This window comes from Mercenaria mercenaria, chromosome 8 (assembly GCF_021730395.1).
Source record: "Mercenaria mercenaria strain notata chromosome 8, MADL_Memer_1, whole genome shotgun sequence".
NCBI classification, from domain to species: domain Eukaryota; kingdom Metazoa; phylum Mollusca; class Bivalvia; order Venerida; family Veneridae; genus Mercenaria; species Mercenaria mercenaria.
In genome coordinates this window covers 35,196,537-35,218,723 of record NC_069368.1, presented here as the reverse complement: position 1 = coordinate 35,218,723, position 22,187 = coordinate 35,196,537, and the positions used below count along the sequence as shown (strand labels likewise).

The following is a 22,187-nucleotide window of genomic DNA, read 5'->3' as shown; positions in this document are numbered from 1 at the left end:
GTAAGACGTCCCAGTTGGTGTATACTTAAACAGCAATACCTGCGAGTAAATGATTTAAACATTCCATTCAAGAAAGCCTTAAGCATGTTAAGAGAAAAGCATCAACAGCATATTCATCGATTGTTATTTAATTTCATTTAACCTGCTCTGCGTTTTTATGAATAGCAGTGTAATGGCCATTGTACCAGTCTGTACCATAATGCGGGTCTAGATCTGAAATATGCTTGCATACATTTCCTTAAATATACAGATTTTTGTCATTTGAAAATAATTTTTGGACTCGTTCCGGTCTATGTATATGCCTAACGGCCTCGAAGACTTTGACTCTTGTGTTAAAAAGATAAGGTAACTGGATAGCTCATTTTGTTGTAAGATCTAACGTCACACTACACAATCATACGTTATATGGTTACTTTCCGGCTTTTGGTGGTAGAGAAAGACCAAAATTAAATATTAAGTTCACAGTGACCTATTGAATTTATAGTTAAGTGTTTGATTACCGGTCAACGACATGTGTATCTCTTTGAAACACATTATACATGTCAATTGCATGGCAATAGTCTTTTTGTATTGTGTAAAAAACTGTTGCGACACATATGGCGACTGAAAAATCCGTTTCTTCATATTCGGTACTTCATATTATAGTATCGTTATAATGAATCACTGTTCACATGCTATTAAGAATATTTTGCTTCTGGTTTTTATACACCTTACGTTTTATACAATGCTTAATTACAGAATAAGCGATTTGCCACTTGTAATGATAAGTGTGTATACAAAATATTGTTTTATTATTATACCAGATTTATATAGCACCCTTTTCATGATAAACACTTTCAAAGGCGCTTTACATATAGCAAATGCAGCCACTGTTTTACAGGGCGCGAAATTCATCCTCTGCTAGTACAGACAGCTAGAGCGATCTGACAAGAGGGACAGAGTGAGATAAAGCCCAGAACAGATAAAGAGAAATCCATTTTAGATACAGTACAGGCTTGTCCGGCTAACTTAGCCTAGCTCTTTACGAATAGACAGTCTGGTTCTCTAACGTGCTCGGTGTATAGCACCGATACACACGAAGCCGTCTTTCCTGGAAAGAACCAAATACAGGCCTCTTACTTATTATTGTAGAATAACATTGTCTTATTATAATTTGCATGTGTTTTTCTCTATTTCCCATTTTTCTATAAACATGGTAAAACGCATATTCTAATATGACCCTTATCAAACATAACGACTGAAACTGTTACCTTACTGTTCAACAAACGTATTGTTCGTAGGTAACGTTTATTACGTCAAAGCATCATACATCATAGTGGACCACAAGAAAATGAAACAAAAAGAAAGGGAAAAAAAAGAAACACACAAAACAGGCAAACATTTGGTGAATGTCCTTATAGTATAGTAGTGCAAAGAGAAACTAGAATTCCATCACAATTATTTTATTTACGAAAAGTTCAGACGCTCAAAATACAATGAAATGATTCCAAACAATTATTAAGCCAATAAATGGACTATTCAGTGTGGTATACATTGAAGAGTTTAGAGTCGGTCATTACTCTTCGTCAAGACAAACAATAACAATAATTACAGCAAACTCATCCATAATATATCATATATATTTCTCATAACATTTGTGAAATCATTGTGCTGTCAACAGCACAGTAGTGCTAACTAAAACTGTATATTTATGCTAAATGAACAAGAACTTCTAAATTATGGACGTACGTTATGGCTTCGTCAGTAAGTTCTTTAATAACTAAGCTTTTCTCCAAGAGTAAATAAACAAACAGACCAAAGGTAATGCTATCAACATCTGCGGAACCATCATGATACACGGTTCACTGGAATAACGATCGAGATAAGAGCAAACATAAATATACCAAAGAAGTAATTATATCAACAGACACTTGGCGTACTTGTAACAAGATTAAATCAATAACGGAATGAAAGTGTATACACAATGGATAAAATGACGAGAATGCTATAATTTCTATAATATAAGTAGGAACTCGTACACAATAGCGCTTCAAATCCGCCTGGAAGCATGCCGTATTCGTTTTGCGCCGTGAAATAAACATACTGTAAAACATGGTCACGCAAACTAACGCGCATGTTTTAATAACATTTCAACAACTATATGGAGTGTTTCTACAAAATTATTGAAATCAGTTGCAGGTCGCTTTGATATCGTACTGCAAACATCCATTACCGGCATCTAATGTCTCTTTCATTAAAATATCTATGTTTAGAACAAAAAGCAATTTTATAAACCATTTGAATTTCGAGGTTTTTAATTGTTCTGTTTCTGAATTTACGACGAATTGAAATTAGCCTGTTTGATTTCGTCAGAAGGTTATTGGCTTTGAATAGATCAATCACTTAGCAAAGTGTTCTCTATAAGATAGAACTAAACCCTTCAGGATAGATTATTTGACCCTATTTAAAGAAAGGAAATCCGTCTGTCTTCCTTGAAAAATACTATAATAATGCCCTGCTGCAGGATACTGAAATTAACCATCTGTTAAATTTTCTCATCAGTTTTAATAATCTGTCAAAAAAGACAAACTATTATCTTATCCTTTCTACCTATACGTGATTTCGGAAAACATTCAGGTAAGACATTTTGACATTACAATAATTTCATATAGATAGTTTTGATTGCATGTGTTTGATGTTAAGACACAACAGTACTTTCGTTCTGACGGGTAAGTAAGGTTGAATAACTTCATATCATTTTTTTTGTTCAACTCACGAGCTGTTACCAGCCTATACTGATATTTTATATTTCAAGTAAGTTTAAATGTCGAAAATAAATGACTTCTTACACTTTAAGCAAGTTTAGAGATGAATGAATGATTTACTTTTATACTTAAAGTAGGTACTGAGCTTGAGGACATGAGGTAGATTTTTAAGTAGGTTTAGTTTGTTTTTTTGTTTGTTTTGGGTTTAACGCCGTTTTTCAACAGTATTTCAGTCATGTAACGGCGGGCAGTTAACCTAACCAGTATTCCTGGATTCTGTACCAGTACAAACCTGTTCTCCGCAAGTAACTGCCAACTTCCCCACATGAATCAGAGGTGGAGGACTAATGATTTCAGACACAATGCCGTTTATCAAATAGTCACGGAGAACATACGCCCCGCCCGAGGATCGAACTCACGACCCCGCGATCCGTAGACCGACGCTCTACCTACTGAGCTAAGCGGGCGGGCTTTTAAAGTTTTAGAGTTGGAAGACAAATCACTTTTCACTTTTAAGAAAATCTTGTGGTTGAGGACAAATGCATTTTTATTCACTAAGTAGGTCTTGAGGTGGATGGCAAAAGCCATTCTGTTCTTTAAGTAGGTTTAGAGCTGGAAGACAAATCGCTTTTCACTTTTAAGTAAATCTTGTGATCGAGGACAAATGCATTTTTATTCACTCAGTAGGTCTTGAGGTAGATGACAGATGCAATTCTGTTCTTTAAGTAGGTTTAGAGCTGGAGGGCAAACTAGGTTCCATACTTTAGCTAGGTATAATTATTGAGCATATATTTGTATATTTCTATTCTTTAAGTAAATTAACGAAATAATTCCATACTTTAAATAGGTCCAGAGGTTAAAGACATTAGACTTTCCACACTTTCAGTACTTTATGATTCTGGTATTTTGTATTGCAAAACGCACCCTTAATCTATGTGCTATTTTGTATGTGATTCCAGTCCTGGAGATACTGATTTAATCTTGTCAAAATAGTGTCTGTTCACGTAATTACTTAGATGTATACATGTATCTTCTTATCTCCGTCGTTATGCAAATGAACCGTGTAGCATGATAGTTTCGCAGATGCTGATTTAATTACTTTTGATTTGTTTATTTGTTTTTTACGCCGACAATTTTTTTCTAGGAGAAAAAATTAGTTATTAAAAGTTGATCTTTGCATATATGTAGACGATTTTCTCTCTAGTATCACTAAATTGGTGAATCTCTCATGACAACAAGGTGTTTTTCCTGTGAAATACAAACAAGCTGTTGTTAGAACTTTGCTAAAGTAAGCAGGTATTGACCTAGAGCTTTCCAGCTATCGTCCTGTGAGTAGCTTTATCATTTCTGTCAAAACTTATTGAGAAAGATGTTCTTTACAGATTACACTAACATGTAAATCAAAACAGTCTTTTGCCTAAGAACCGGTAGCATATAGAAAATATCACTCTTGTGAATCTGCGCTGCTTCGGTTGGTTAATGATATGGTTAATGATCTTCTAAGTTGTATGGAGAAACAGGAAGTCACGACTCTTATTGCAATTGACTTCAGTGCGACATTTGACACTGTCGGCTACGACATTCTTATAGATGTCCTAAAAGCACAGATTGGTGTCTGTGAAACAGCTCTTCAATAGGTAGACTCCTACTTAAGGCATCGTACTTGCAAGGTTAATATCAAGCTTTCGTCCCAAATCTGCTTCCGTAGAACCACAAGCGGTCGGAGACCTCGAACGGTGCGCAGCTATAATCAATGACTCGATGAATAGAAATAAACTGAAAATGAGCACTTGAAAAACTGAATTTATTATGTTTGGTAGCAGACCTCAATTGAACAATTGTTTTTACAAATTCGATTAACATTGCTGGTTATGAAATCAAACAATTAGATAGCTTGGTGCATTTCTTGATAAAACCTTGAACTTTAAAGATCACGTAAATCGCAAATATCGTACAGCCATGTTGAATTACCTACGAATTAAGAACATCCGAAAATATTTAACTTAAGCAGCCATAACGTATTTAAAACATGTGTGCAAAACTTGTCCTTAACAGGAGGAAATCTGACAGTTCCAAACAAGTATTTATGACTTACATTGGTTGCCGGTAAAAGCAAGGGTTGCCGGTAAAAGCAAGTTCAAATAAAATCTTAAAACACTGTTTTTAGAGACATTATGGCATTGTTTTAAATTTTTTGATAACTGTTTTAAATGTTTTAAACAGCAGGTATTAGTTTTTTTTTTAATTTTAGTGATCTTTTACATTTTATATTTTTAAGGCTTGTGTCCTGCTGTAAACTTTTATGTTGCTAGATTCAGTAATAGTTGTTGACAATTAAGCTGATTATTTGTTGAGCAATGCAAGATTACTAAGTATAGATAATTTTCTAACAAGGTCTTTGTTCCATTGTTTGCCACTTCCTTCGATCACTATCATGATAAGATCTAAAGAAGGCTGTATAAGAATAATTTGCATAATTGGAATATACTGGTTGTCAAAATATTAATCTGTCATTTCATCGGTTGAAAATCGTAAATTGAAAAGATAAGAAATGATGCAGCATTCAGACGAAAATAGACAGTTAGTTACTGGACATCCACAGAACAAGCGGTTTATACTTTGTAATTTAATTTCTTGTTAGTTCGGTTGACCGACGTTGAAAAAGTGACACTAAATGTCTTATTTGATTATATAGACTGGATAACCAGTGTTCAAAAGCTGACTATTTGCTTGTTATAAATGTTTACCTTTTGTTAATTTGAATTATTGTGGATAAAATAAAAATAGTAAAATTGGACTGTCCACGTTCGTTCTACATACATCCGACATCCCAGAATTGACGGCATCACACTTGTTAGATTTTAATGTACAACGCCATTGAATATGTCATTGTGTAGAAATAGGCATTTAATTAAATTAATCAGTTTCAGATTCAGTTTTTAGTTATTAGAATTTATTAACTGATGACTAGTGTCACCTTATCATCTTACGTGCGGGAGGTCGTGGGTTTCTCCCTGGCCGCGTCATACCAAAGACGTAAAAATGGTACCAGTAGCTTCCTCCTCGCATGGCGATAAACATTACCGGTAAGAGGATAGTGCAAGGACTTGGCAGTAATGTGACTGGGTGGGATATCGGCGTGTTATTCCAGTGAGGCAGTACTATAAATTTGGGCATTGTGCTCACTACTACAAACAGACACCGTCATTTATATGACTGACAAAAATGTTGAAAAAGGCTTTAAAGCCGAACATACATATGTGAATTCGGTAACAAAGATACATGGCAAAAGTATTTAGCCGTTAGCATGCTCCACTAATAGGGTTATAACACTAACACGTCATAAGTGTCCCGAGAAATTTGTGCATACCCTAAAGCTCACAAGTGCTTTGTATTTGCGGAAGGATCAGAATTTCTTTGAAGCCTATGTTTTATAACAAAATAATAATTCATTTCTGTTGGAGTATACCTAATATAACTGCCAGAATCTGTTTTAAACATACAGCTCAAGAAAAAAATGGTTTATGACATTTAATTGCATTGAACTAGATGTGAACCTGTTCATATATTTGCGGTATCCTAATATTTGCCTAGCGCACATTGCGTCATATTCACATATAAGAACATTGCCACTATATCAGTTAGGTTACTCCTTCATGGTAACAAAGCAGTTTACAGAATCATGTTCTAATCATAGCATTTAGAAAGCTGATGTGACGAAGCGGTAGACAAAATATCATTTTAGCCATTCACGGCAGTGGAAATTTCAGCTCAGCGAAACATGCAATAATCTAATGATGTATTTGAAATACTACAGTTGTTACATGTTCCTCTCTATGTATAGCATAGACAATTAGTTACCGTGTCTATTCGATACTAGTATACCCGAGCGAAGCGAGGTATTATTGTCAGGATACTGGTTATATGACCCAGAGAAGTGCCTACGCCTTTAGTATCTTGAACAATGGTTTGACTATGTCTTAGACTAGCTGACAAACGAATGTAGAATGCCCTTTGTTAAAACGTAGAGCTGGTGAGACCAAATATCTCATATATAGAATTTTCCTCTGGCTACCTTTCCTAAATGATTCGTGTACCAATGATTCGTAAATGATTTCTATTATGAGCTAGACACTTTCATGGATCAGGCAAATCACAAAATGTTTCAAACTATCAATCTTCAATTAAAAATGATTAGCTCAAACTCCTATAGGCTGGAGACTCTATACTTGACTGGTCTTTTTGTTGAAGTTCCCGTCAGACAATGCCTTTGAATCAACAACATACGAGTCCTATCGCATAGATGCTCGGCCTCTGTCCTCTCAAACTCTATATGATTGCCCTGACTCCTGGATGCTCAGCGCCTATATGCTATCATATGTAGCATTCAACTATAGGTATATCCCCGATGCCTTTGCTGTACTTCGCCAATAATGCTGAACCGTCTATAAGCTGGAACTCTCCTACTATCTCAGTAGATTACCAAACTCTGGGTCTCTATCTCAGCTTCCCGATGCTCAGCCTATATTTGCTATAGTCTATAGCATTCAACTACTATAAAGGTAAAACTCCTATGCGCTGGCCCTATAGCTCGAAACCTTATCGAAATTCTGCCACTCTTCTTTAGTCAAAGAACTTCCAGTCTTAATTCTTTTTAATTATTTATCCGCCCTGACAGGGTAACTGCAATAGTCTCCTTCTCAAGGTACTGGGATAAAGTATTAGTTGAATCCTCGATGTGTCTTCTTCAACCGCTGCATACCGAAATGAATTATCTGTCATCCATCTACCTATTTATACACCAGCAGACGAGCTATTTTTAGAACTTGTTTCTGATTGGTCCAAATTAAAACATAGCGTTTTACAACGAGTACTTGCTCTGTCAAATATCTGGTTCCCTTTAACTTTTGTATATGACATAATGTGCGAAGCTGGGACCCAGCCATCCATATAATGAACCCAAATCAGCCATAAATGACCCAAATTCTATTATTAACAGCAATTCAACAATGATTATAGCAATGACAACATGAAAAGGGAGTCAAGCACTACCTGTGCTTATGTGTTACGTTATCAATATATTAAATATACAAATTATTCTGACAATTATATCAAATAGATATGGTAACGAGTTTGTCTTTCCGACATAGATCATGTGAAAGAAAAACAATAAAGAAATCAAATAAGTTACATGTTACGAGAGGCTAAGAGGTCGTCGTGGTTGATCGTGGGACTCTCCGGTCGCACGAGTATGCAAGACTATAGGTATGAGAAGCATCTGCCACCGATCAGTCGTAAACAGTAGCGACTAGTCGCGTGACTGATCGTAGTTCTGCGTGATCGTACGACTAATCAGTTTTACGGCCAGCCGTCCTAACAGTCTTCCACTTGTCGCTGACTATAGGTGATCTTGTGCGGCTGCCTATGAAAAACATACGGGGTATGATAAAGACCTCTTTTAATCGCACGACTGATACGGTCGCGGGTAGTCGCAGCTCAGGTTCTGTTGGGCACTTGTCTCTCATTAATATTGATCGGTGACGATATACCGATATACATAGTCTAAGAACAGGTACTTCTATCATGCATTAGTACAAACTTGCTTAATATCTCTGCATCTTTACAGATATGCTTTATGCACTATACACTATATGCATTGCTTATTGTAGATGTATAAATTACAATTTCATTTATACGTCTCTTTCAAACGCACTGCTCAAACAGTATATACAAATTGTGTGAGATCCTTCTTCGTAATCACGGTAATGTCTTAGACGCCATCTGTAACACTTAATGACTAATACATGTACGTTCAATTCGACACTGTTCATATATAGATGTAAGTCAGTACTTAACAAAGTGGTACACTTAATCATTATTGTATATCATATAAAGAAGCATTTGCCTCGGATGTATCATTACTTGTGTTAATTGTGAGGAGCCATGATGAAACATGCAGTAGCAAGTGTGTATATATATCACGTGACGAATCTTTTGCTGTAGCTGAGTACCGACATTGAACTATAGTAAAATCTCCAGTTATCAAAGGCTCAGAGGCAGCAGCAAAAGTTATGCGATAAGAACGTCCTATTTTATATGAATTCATAGTAAATATAGCAACCAAATTACACCCATATTGAACAAAGCAATAACGGTACTTCTAAACCGAAAATGTATATAGTATCGATGTACTTATTTTATCAGATATTTGGCACATGTTTAGACAAGATTTGATACAGAATGAAAGTGTAACGAGAAAAAATACCTCGAAATAATTACAGTCTGGTCTAGATTAAACACAAGGGTTAGCAATCATATAAACTTGTCTAAGGTGAGTGGACGTACATAGTTTTCTTAAATTGTCGGAATGAATTTTAAATGTATTTCAATTGAAGTGTAAGACTAGATCAGATTTAATAAATTATATCCTTCATTCATATATTTTAAATTTTTGCACTAACAATATCATACGTTTTATATATTTACTACTGGTAATAAATCATATTATTAGAATTTACTAAGTACCTGTACTTCAAGTTAAAAGAGATAATGTACGGATGTGTTAATTCATACTACAAAATTCAACATCATTATTTAATTCCTACAACCTGTTTCCAATTCTAATATATTCTTACATTTCCTTATCTATAAGCGCACAGTTGCTTTTTCAATCAATGCATTTTATACGTCTATACTGTTCATGCTTTTGTATTTTGGTATGATATCAATATTTTTGTACATTACAGGGTATAAAATTAATTTAAGCCATATGCTTCCAAAATCATTGCAGTTATGACTTGTCAGCATTATTCTGGGGAAGGCAGCTGAACGTTTGTAAAATCACAAGCAGTTGTAATAATTTCTACTATTTTGTGAATGACACAGTAAGGCGAGTTGAGAATTCAGATGAAACGGCGACAAACTCTTATACGGTATTGTTCTTTCTATCTATTCAAATAAAACTAACTTGTATTACAACAAGTTGATGTAAATATAATGTTAGTGGATTTGTTTTTAAATAGCAATTCATATTTATATTGATTGATCATACCTCTCATTTTCATGGAATCGTTTAAATCCACTGTCACAAATCCTTCTACATTTTGACCTGCATAGTAGACAGCTGTCGGAGAGCTCAGTGTTATTGCAAACATATTTAACTTCCCCATCTTCCCAATCAAGTTAAAATCACTTCTATCACGATATAAAATTTTGCTAATTTATTTTTTTTTAATCCATTATTTCCCTGTTAATACTTCATTCACACCAATCCCATTCCGTTATGTCATTGATAAATATGCAAACCAACCAATGCAAATGCATTAATTCTGTATTATTTATTAATATGAGGAAAGGTTTCAGATTTCAAAATAAAGCATATTACCACTTCCGCACCGTACACATGTATGTTTACAATATTTATTTTAACTGACCTAATATTTCTACATAACCCACTTATAACTACGGGTGAACAGATCGAATCGATTCGAGTACTCTCTACCTTGTTTAAAATACTGACATATCCAGGTGTCGTCATTGATCTGTTTACAAGCTACTAAAGTGTAACAGCATTAAACATGTTATTTTACACTCATTATATGTGCCAGGTATGCCACAAGGTAAATGTTATTAATTACTGATAAATTCTCACTTAATGATCATGTAAGGTCTTTTATTACTTCATCACAATTTACTTTATATTTTCGGCCTTTTTACTCTCCATCAATCATTTATTCTTCATTATATATGTTACGCGCATATAGCCAATCTGCGCATTTGGTAAATCGCGCAGCGCAAATAACCAATTTGTTATCTGCGCAACGATTTGTAAATCGGGCAACCTTATATATTTCTTATATGCGCAGGGTAACTGTCTTGCGCGTTTGGTAAATGAGTCTTCTCTTTTAACATATGGATGATATCTCCCGATAAAACTGAATATCATTGGAGGGTTAGACTTGTAGGCCTACATAAAACTGTTTAATTTTAAAACTGACGATGATCAGGCACGCGTAAAAGTGTGAACTGACTGTGCTTAATTTGTAAAGAACAAGAAAAACATTTTGTTTTAAAGTAAATGAGCGTATTTATGCGGTAATTTTAATGAGATGCTCACGTCCCTGGTAGTTTATGGACTAAAAATTTTTGTTGACGACGGTATTAAGAGTCATTTGTCATAGGTGTTAAAAACTTTAAAATGATACAAAATATCCAAAGTATATTTAATAACACAAGTTTTTTTTTCATTTATTTTTTTTTTTAACTTTTAAACGCCGTAGCCTGTGCGGGATGTCGATCCAGCGCTAATATCAAATCCTGAAATGACACCGATATTTCAAATATGTATTGATCATTTCTTACAGATCGTATTGATATTTTTTAATGTTTTGTACTACAAAAGAGTAATTTTCGCCAGAACGTGAACGAAATTTAGTTGCTGCGCAAGATGTGTGCTGAGCTAATAGAAAATCTGGAAATTACTCTGATAATATGAATAACTGCCATAATCCATGCTAACTTTTACATTGTTTAACAATTACAGACTGATACTGCAAATCTCGGTTTTAAAAATGTGTCATAAATTTATTTCAACATCAGTAAAATAATGGGAGTCGGTCACCAGGTTTCAATATCTGCAGTATGATACATTATGCAATAAAACTCAAACATGCGTGAAGGTGTGATTTCCTTCGGATAGCCACATCGTCCTCTCTATTCTTTTTATAACTGAAGTATTTTTACTTCATTCGATCACACGCAGTCATTTTATACCGGATATAGAACATAAAGGAGACTTACATAAAAGACTGAATTGCCACACTCTTACCACAATTCACCATATCGCTTTTTTTCATCATATTGAAAAAGCGCAATTCTTTTTTACCAACGAGAGCATATCTCTTGACATGGCCAAGATTAAAAATAAAACAAAAATAAACAGAATTAAAAGACGATTCTTACAGATCTTTTATACTTATATCATTTTTTAATGTTTTATAGTGAAACAGATAGAATAACTAATAAGTTTCGTCAAATTGTGAACGAAATTTTACATTTTATAGGTGCGCAAGATGTGTGTCCTGCATTAATAGAACTCTGAAAATTACTCCAATAACTTGAATATCTTTTATAAACCATTTTAACTTTTACTTCGTTTTTCGATAACAATCTAAAAATGTAGCTTTTGAAAATCTGAATATAATGTTTCATCCGTAGCCTGCGCGGGATGTTGTTCCTGCGCTAATAGCAAATTCTGAACTGACGCCGATATTTCAAACATATTTCAATTCTAAAAGATACTATTTATGTAACTTCATAAAAAATGTTTTCGGAGTAGAAAAAAAATAGAAAGAAGCGTGATTTCCGTCATAACGAGAACGAAATATTACATTTGTTATCTGCGCAAGATGTGATTGCCCTGCGCTAATAAAAAGTCTGGAAATAATCCTGATAACTTGGATATCTTTCATAAACCATGCTAACTTTATCATTGTTTTGTGATTACAGGCTGTAATTATAGCTTTTGCCAAATGAATATTTTGTTACATCTGTATCTTGCGCGGGATGTCGGCCCTGTGCTGATAAAAACATCTGGAAATGATCCTGATTACTTGAATATCTTTCATAAACCATGCTAAATTTAACTTTGTTTTATGGTTACAGCTAAAGTTGTAGCTTTTGCAAAGACAAATGTAATTTTAATTCTGTAACCCGCGCGGGATGTCAGTTCTGCACTAATAACAAATCCTGAATTCAAATATATTTAATTTGTAAAACATATCATTTATATACCTTTTAAACATGTAGTAGAAATAGATAGAAACAAGAGTGATTTCCGTCTTAACGAGAACGAAAAATTATATGTTTTATCTGTGCAAGACGTATGTCCTGCGCTAAAAGAAAGTTTTAACATTACTCCGATAATTTCATACGCTATGTCAACTTTAATTTTGTTATTACAATTACAGACTAAAATTGTAGCTAGAATATAAAGTTACTTCTACATAATTCGCGGGATGACGGTCCTGCACTAATCGCAATTCCCGAAATGTCAACAATATACCAAATATATGTCATTTCTTACAATACTAATTGATATTATTTTTTTATGCTTTTATAATGCAAAATAAATAGAATAACGAGTAAATTCCATCAAAACATGCACGAAAGTTTACATTTTGTAGCTGCGCATAATGTGTGTCCTGCTCTAATAAAAAAATCTGAAAATTACTCTGTTTACTAGAATATCTTTCATAAACCATGTAAATTTTACCATTGTTTTACGGGCTGAAAGTCTAGCTTTTGCCAAAATGAATATCTTGTTACATCTGTAACCGGCGCGGGATATCGGTCCTGCGCTTACTGCAAATCCTGAAATGATGCCGAAATTTCAAATATATAATTTATTTACAGTATTCATTTGAAAGTTACATAAATAGTATGTTTTATGAATGAAATATATTTGAAATACAGTGTAATTTCAAACTTTGCTATTAGCGCAGAACCGACCTCCCACGCAAGTTACAGGTGTAATATTATAGATCCATTTAGACTTGTAAAAAACTATAGTTTTAGTCTGTAATCGTAAATCAAAGTAAAAGTTAATATGATTTATAAAAGATATTCAAGTTATCAGAGTAATTTCCAGATTTATCATTAGCGCAGACACACATCTTGCGCAGGTAAGAAATGTAACATTTCGTTCTCGTTATGACAGAAATCACTCTTTTTCTATTCATTTTTTTTACAGTATTCATTGTAAAGTTACATAAATATTTTGTTTTATGAATGAAATACATTTGAAATACAATGTAATTTCAAACTTTGCTATTAGCGCAGGACCGACCTCCCACGCAAGTTACAGATGTAACATTATAGATCCATTTAGATTTGTAAAAAAAACTATAGTTTTTCACCGTAATCGTAAATCAAAGTAAAAGTTAATATGATTTATAAAAGATATTCAAGTTATCAGAGTAATTTCCAGATTTATTATAAGCGCAGACACACATCTTGCGCAGATACAAAAATGTAATATTTCGTTCTCGATATGACAGAAATCACTCTTTTTCTAATCATTCTTTTACAGTATTCATTTGAAAGTTACATAAATAGTATGTTTTATGAATGAAATATATTTGAAATACAGTGTAATTTCAAACTTTGCTATTAGCGCAGGACCGACCTCCCACGCAAGTTACAGGTGTAACATTATAGATCCATTTAGATTTGTAAAAAAGGTATAGTTTTAGTCTGTAATCGTAAATCAAAGTAAAAGTTAACATGATTTATAAAAGATATTCAAGTTATCAGAGTAATTTCCAGATTTATTATTAGCGCAGACACACATCTTGCGCAGATAAAAAATGTAATTTATTTCGTTCTCGTTATGACAGAAATCATTCTTTTTTTCTATTCATTTTTTACAGTATTCATTTGAAAGTTACATAAATAGTATGTTTTATGAATGAAATATATTTGAAATACAGTGTAATTTCAAACTTTGCTATTAGCGCAGGACCGACCTCCCACGCAAGTTACAGGTGTAACATTATAGGTCCATTTAAATTTGTAAAAAACACTATAGTTTTAGTCTGTAATCGTAAAACTATTTAAAAGTTAATACGATTTATAAAAGATATTCAAGTTATCAGAGTAATTTCCAGATTTTCATTTAGCGCAGGGCACCGAACACATATCTTGTGCCGCTACAAAATATAAAATTTCGTTTACGTTTTGATGAAAATTAGACCTACTCATTATTCAATCGATTTTATACTATAAAATAATAATAATAATATAGATAAGATCTGTAAGAATTTTCTTTTAATTCTGTGACTTTTTTATTTCATCTTTTATCTTAGGTATGTTGAGAGATATGCTCCCGTTGGTAAAAAGAATATTATTGTGAAATTTCAAGATATTTCAATATAATAAAAACGATATTTTGCTAAGTGTGTGCCCCGGTGAAGTAGAAGATTATAAAAATAGCCTAAAACATACCAGAGGACGACGTGTGCAAGCTGGAGGAAATCACATCTTCACGCATGTTTGGGTTTTATTGCATCTTGTATAAGATCGGAGGTATTAAAACCTGGTGACCGACTGCCGTGAATTTACTGATGTAGAAACAAATTTATGACACATAATTTAAGTACCAAGATATTCAGCATTTGACATCTATATTTATTAATAAATTGACCAACTGCATGATTTATCAAATACGAAATGCAAATTTCTGATATATAAAGTTACATTTGTTATTTGCGCTGCGCATTTGGTAAATCGCACAGGTAAATCGTTGCGCATATAACCAACGTACAAAAATTTGTTATATGCGCTGCGCGTTTGGTAAATAGCGCAGATTGGTTATTTGCGCTCAACATATACACTACACTAAATTGTTTGGAACAAATAAAAACTTCTTTCTAGAGAGGTAAGAAAAAAGTACGTTTAGCCTTCTAACATTTCTTTGAGTCTCCACAGTGTTTCACAATGAATGATACACATGTATGGTATTAAAATATACGGATCAGTATAGCTCTTCTTTCACTTTTGAAAATCTCTCGTTTATTTTCAATGTTAACGTTTACAAAAATAAATGCGATGAAAACAGGTTAGTATTTATCTCCAATATAAGTCAATAATACTTTCATTCAAAAGAATCGGAGGTTGTTTGAATATAACTGATAAAGTTCAGAGGTTCACTGAAATTTTGACGTAATCACTGTGTTTCGTGAAACTCTCAATCTTAAAAAAATTACTTAGTGAATTATCTTGTATCCAACACTTTTTCTTAAATTACCATTAACTCGATTTTTCTTTAGAAATAATAGCTTCGAAACATTCTTCAGTTCAAATGTGATTAACAGGTCATTGGGGTATCCTCTGAGATCTGACTCCTAACAACATGCCGTTACTGGTTACACACTCATTGAACAAAGCTCTAAAATACAGACAAATGACTTCTGCCTCAGCTAAGTCAAACTCAAACAAGAATATAAATTGTTGCTTCTAATCATTAACCACAGAATGTATCATGTTTTACACTGGGCGTTTACTGAACACAAGTTATGTTGTGGTAACATAAATATAGTTAAAGAATTTAAAATGTGTCTAGAAAAATAATACATCACGAATAAACTGTAATTTTCAATGTTGTTGCATATATTTATAAAAAAATAAAGATGATAGTGTAAGGCATTCCGCAAAACATGGCATTTATTGTAGGAAATAGTACAGCTGGAATCATGTATTTACAAAATAGTTTGCAAACGTGCAAAAAACGTTATTATATACGTCAGTTACTGAGCAGTAATTCCTCTATGATGCCTACTTAGCAGCGATAAGCATGACGAGGATGAAAAGGAATATCTGACAGATATATATCCTCAGTGAATCTAATTGATTAACATGCTTCCGTAATTTACAATCTAAAGCCAAATTTTGCAAAACGAGCTCTCTCTAAATACGAACCTGTACATTTGCGTGATTATACATGGAACTGTTTACAATTGCATAAATGTGACACAATATCCAATTTGTACTTTATTCTTATTTTTTTTCAACATGACATACAGTATTGTTGACTCTGCTAAAAGGCATTTTAGAAATGTCAAAACAGTTACAAAAAACCTCTATCTCTATTTTCACATTGCACACGATTGTTAACACCTGTGAAAACTGAAGGCAGTGACCTTGACTGTCCCGAATGGACAAGAGTCACAACTCTGTCTTAAAGAATTACAAAATAATCTCTTTGTTGTCAATTCTTAACATTATTTGTCAAAACAACCAGTCAACGTATTTTCAGCTTTTGAACTTACTAAAACATGACACAATAACAGATACTGAGATAAAACGTGAAAACATTATTTATATAAGTCTTAGTGGGAGTATAACTCATTTTTATTTACAGCTCTTTTTTCAAAACAATGTATAATATTTGAAATTCAAAAAGATTTTTATTCACTTTTAAAGCTGTTAAATTTATTTCGTAAGTTTATACATCTTTTTCAAGTGCGCATGTGTACGAAGTTCATGTTATTGTATAGCGCCTGTCACTGCAGTCGTAAGCAGTTTGGTTCGAAATGGGGCGAGTACGAAAGTGCGAGTAGTCAGAGTAAGGTTGTCCCCCTTGTTGAATTTTGCGCGAACATTCCTGACACATGTGTGCAGATCTTTCGAAGCTTGCGAAAGGGTTTCTTTCTTACATGACATGCGTGCGGAGGCCTAAAAGAGGTATTTTATACGTTAGCTTATAATTTACTTGCGGGGTCTCGTCGTGTTTTGAGGGAAATTGCTGTTATTCATTGTTAAAGTTTCATAGTATCAATTTCGGACAGAATTGCATTTTTCGGATACAAACTAATTTCTTTTCATGACGATGGTGCTGCGTTATTTTGCTAAATAGTTGATTGTAAACTTGTTTAAGGGTTTTTTATGCAAGTTCTGTTAGTAAGTAAGATATATTCACAGATGTCAGGTATGAACTTGTTTGTAATACCTTTGTTGTACTGCATATTTCAGTTCGACGTAGACAATTGCGATTAAAAGTCTTCAGTAAAACTCTTGGTCGTTGTCATTGAGGAAGAAGCACTTACAGCGCCAGTTAACAAGCAACAATGGTAACGGTGCAAATCAATGTTTATTTTCCTTCTCAAGAGAAGGAACACTTATGGTTGACATTTCACACTTAACTGAGCAGGTAAGGGATACAAGGCATCCGATTACCAGATGGGCGCCACCATCTTTGACTCATGCATATTCATATCAAATAGCCTCTATGCCAATGTGTGTTCACGCGTCTTTAAATCAATCTATTGTGAAATGCAAGTTATTAAAAGCAGACCGACAACGGAAATAATTCGTATAAAGAATAAACCCGTGCATGAAATGAACTAGTCCTTTCACAAGAAAACATTTCTCAACCAAACTCTTAATTGAAGATGGTCAATATTCCAACAATTGTATACTATTATAAATATGAAATGTGCACTAGCGGTAAATATACTGCCAGGTTTACAAATACTGGTATGTAGTTTATAGTCATGGATTGTTTATGTAACATAATCCTCCAAGTACTTTGAAGGTTTACGACATCTTTGTGGCCTAGACTGGGGAATTTCATCAAGACCTTCATCAGAATGCGCATTGTCCATAGGAAGGCTTTTATCAATTTCGCCGATTAACATTTGGGGTTAAGAAGGCCTACGAAAGACATTGTCATTCATTAACGGTGTAGTTAATGTCTGAGGTACTGGAACCATTTCAGAAACGTATGCATTTGATTCAATGTCCTCATTGTCACTCCCGATTTCAAAATCTTGCAAATCGGAGTAAGAATTAGAATGAATCTCAGTCTAAACGCGGTAACATTCAAATCGTTTTATTCTATACGCTGTAGCACGTAATTGATTTCCAGTGAACTTTTTATAAAGCACCATTCACCATCCATAGAAACAACAAGGTATCTTTCCTTCGCACGATATTTCTGCTTATCTCAATACAAATATACTAAATCTTCTACACTGACCTGGTCTGAATTGTGTGTAACATTAAGACATTTAGATTTCTCACTGTATTCATGATTCTTCTCGCGTAAATTATGTTGATTCAAAACGACGTCATGATCTATTAATGGGATCTGTTTACTGGTGAACCGATCTCTATGAGTCCATAGTTCACGCGCCGACAAGTCCTGATCGCGGATACGTAAAGTAAGTCGCGAAACACAAATCGAGAGATCTAAACTAGACTCGACCCCCTTTTGGTTCAAAACGCAATAGTTCAGTTTCTAGTTCTGCAATGTTTTTTTTCAGCAACAGGGTACTTGTTGTGATTCTTAACCCGTCCGATCTTAAGTGAAATGCTATAAACTGTTCAAGAAGTTTGTTATCCTTGAACGAAGTGAAGCCTGGTGCAGGATCTACACGGACGATCGCGTTTGGGCCATCTAATGGATGCATTCCAACCATAAGGACGACTACGTTATCGCGTAAAGTGTCACGTTTTTCATCTGCAATAATAAAAGCTGACGTATAAGATGTGACTGTTTCACGAACGACAAGTGCAAGTTGGCGGTTTTCGCTTTAAGACATCTGCCGCGGAGTTGATACTGACACGCTCAGGTGGTTCCTCAGAGGATTGTTTCACAAGACTCTCCGGAAATTGCTTAAATGAAGCACGTGTATGACAACTCTCACATACTCAGTCAATTACTTTTGAGATATCCAATGCATAAATCTGACGTTTAAGAACTAATTGTAACTGATGTTTGGTGAGATGACCAACTTTTAAATGCATAGCGGTGACCAAGCCATCCAATATACTGTGCAGTACGATAATTAAGTCAGGTGGAGGTTACAATAGATCACTGCGTCTTACAATGAATGAATCGTCATTTGCGATGGAAACAACACTGAGATACCTATTTACGTCGTTCTCTATAGTCTGTTTCTTTGACGGACGCGTGCCTTGCTTTAAATGAGCCATAGTGTATCGTAAATCAGGACACTCTATCTGGAGGTCTTCCCAGGATCATCTGGATGTGAAGGGTAAACGACTATTATTTTCAATAATGTGTTGAATGCTAACTGATCTGACTACCGAATCCTCAAGACGACTAATAAATGAACACACTAAATATAAGAATAAACCTATTTAAAAATCACATGGAACAAATGTAGTACTTTTATTTTGTTACGTATTTGTCAAGGCATATCTTATCATAGTGCAGAAATAGAAATGATTTAGGAAAACACGACATTCGTTATCGTTAATACTACATACGAAATCATTGAAAGCCTATTTGTCGTTACATAATTGTAAGCAAACGTGCTTTACATAATAGAGAAGAAAATAAATATAAAGGTACTTTTATTATTATTATTATTGTTACTATCTGTATTCAGGAAATAGCTTATCATAAAATGCCTAACCGGAAGCAAATATAAGAATTTTCGACAATGAATGTGTTTCTAGATAGTTACATTAGCCTGTTTCCGATTTGATGCCAACCACAATGTTCACAATCTTCAGTTTTAATAAAATTGTTTTAATTCTTTTACTTACTTGATCACATTTTCAAACATTTAATGAACCTAATCCATTCCTAGAAGTGGCAATTGAGATACCAGCTTACATAAAAAACCCTAACCAAATCGGGACGCCGTGTAATGAAGTATTTCGACCCCCATTGAATAACGACCCCCCGGTCATTATTCTATAGAAAATGTGGCTCCTTTCCTGTAAAATATTGACTCCCCTTATAAAAAACTGACTCCCTTTGAAAACTCTATAGAATAACGACCCCCGGTCATTATTCTATAGAAAAACTGACCCCTCCAAGTAAAATACTGACTCCCTAAAGATGACTCCCTTCGAATCTCATAGAATAACGACCCCGATTATTATTCTATAGAAAAAGTGACTCCTTCCATGTTAAATACTCACTGCCGAAATTACTACATTCGAACTCTCATACAATATCGATTCCCGGACATTATTCTATTTAAAAATGTTACTCTTTCCGTGTAAAACACCGGCTCCTAAAAATACTTTCGACGATAATATCTATTAATCTATTAAAAAGTGACCCCCACCAAACCTAACGGACAATTTTACTAGATCTACAACTCTAATACCGTCCATTGCCAATAGTTAACATTTTGATTGTACTACTACTACTGGTGCCGCTACTTCTATTGCTATTACTACATGTACTTCTTCTTCTACTACTACAACTACTACTACTGATACTACTATACTTGCTTCCACTAATTTGTATTGTACATCTACCTCTTCTTCTCCTGCTGCTGTTGTTGCTGTCACTTATTTCTCTGCTGCTGCTGCTACTGCTGCTGCTGCTGCTGCTACTGCAACTGCCACTACCACTGCCACTGCTACTACTACTACTACTACTTTTTATTGTTGCCGCTACCGTACTTTACTGCCACTGCTAAGTATTGCAACTTCTATTAATACTAAGTTCTATGCTAGCAGATTCTTGTGCAGTTTTCTTCTGCAGAATTACTTCATACCGAAGTTTGCAGGGATTATTGACACTGGTGTGTTTTGTGAACGTATTGTGAATTGTTATTTTCCTGAAAAAAATGTATACACCAAGATACAGCGTCTAGAATCCCATTTCCCGTTGCGGAATGCTCTGATTTCTGTGTCAAGTAATGGTATCTGGGGCTAATGGTCAAACGGAAGGACGGACGGACAAGGGCAAATCTATATGCACCCCTCCCCCGAGTGGTGGCATAAAATGCAGCAATTATGCCTTAGATACATGAGTTATCACTAAATTTGACCAAATGACCGGGGTCGTTTTTTTTATGGGAGTCAATATTCTTCGTGAGGTTCAGTTTACTTCACGTGGGGGAGTCATAGTACTATGATCTGGAGGTCATAATACTATGACCGGGGGGGGGGGGTCACTTTTTCTATAGAATAATGACCGGGGGTTCATTATTCTATGGGGGTCGAAATACTTCATTACACCGGCGCCAACGAATGGGCGAGTCCAACAGTACTATCTATTATACAAATAATCGAGGTAAAATGTTTGATGAAAACTGTTCGACTCTTCTACATAATATATCAACTTATTTCATATCTATAGCTGGCTTATTCATTTTAAGACACGACCCTGCAAACAGACCCTTGTGCACTATATCAATAGATGACCTTGAAATATCCGAATTCCTGTCTCAAGTATTATTTTTGTAATAACGCGAACTTCGTAAAATATCTGTTGAATATAACAAATAGACATGCGTACACTTTCAGGACTGAAATTTGGCCAAATCATTTTAAAAGGTTACAGTTGATTGTGTGCGTATGACGATACCGAATTAATTACCAAAGTTCCATTAAAGAACCATAAAACGACATTGTACTATTATTAGTTCTCTAATTACATATTATTTAAAAAAAATATAAACTTAAATCGTTTGCCAGCACCTTAAGTATATGATACAAGTAATGATCTTTTAATGATTTTCACAGCATATCCAATAGCCCAGAAAGCAGTACTTGTTTCGTTACATTGGAGTAGCGAAGCAGGAACCAATAACTGAGAAACATGGATGACGATACATACAGGTGATTAGAGCGTACTATCCTTCAGAAAACCTACAAATTGTTTTAAGAGTTATGAGAAATCTATTAAACCGCACAAAAATAGCATATTGAATAGTTTAATTTGATGACAAACTTGGCCATGCTTACCTCGCATCTTCATGACGTCATTTAATTCCAATGACACATAGCCTTCTATAATTTGTCCAGTAAAATAAACAGCTAGTTCATTGTTCAATATAATATCAAATGCAATTAATTTTCCCATATTTAAAGAAATAAAACACCACTTATTTTGTCTAATACTATAAGTCCTGTAAATTAGATAAGTTACACAATTTTCAGTAATATCGTACA

At 34.2% G+C, this 22,187-nt stretch overlaps 1 protein-coding gene across 6 annotated transcripts in view; it reads right to left on the bottom strand.

The window, feature by feature from the left end:
* LOC123566592 (arrestin domain-containing protein 3-like) overlaps positions 1 to 22,187 on the bottom strand; it is a 77,510-nt gene that overhangs the window by 28,811 nt on the left and 26,512 nt on the right. The window contains exon 1 of one of the 6 annotated variants that reach the window (XM_045360848.2): positions 9,796 to 9,951. The exons of the other annotated variants lie outside the window; for them this stretch is intronic. Within the exon in view, the coding sequence (XP_045216783.2) occupies positions 9,796 to 9,913 (118 nt within the window). The 5' untranslated portion in view covers positions 9,914 to 9,951. Of the gene's footprint in view, positions 1 to 9,795; positions 9,952 to 22,187 lie in introns of those variants that run through there. 6 annotated transcript variants of the gene reach the window in all.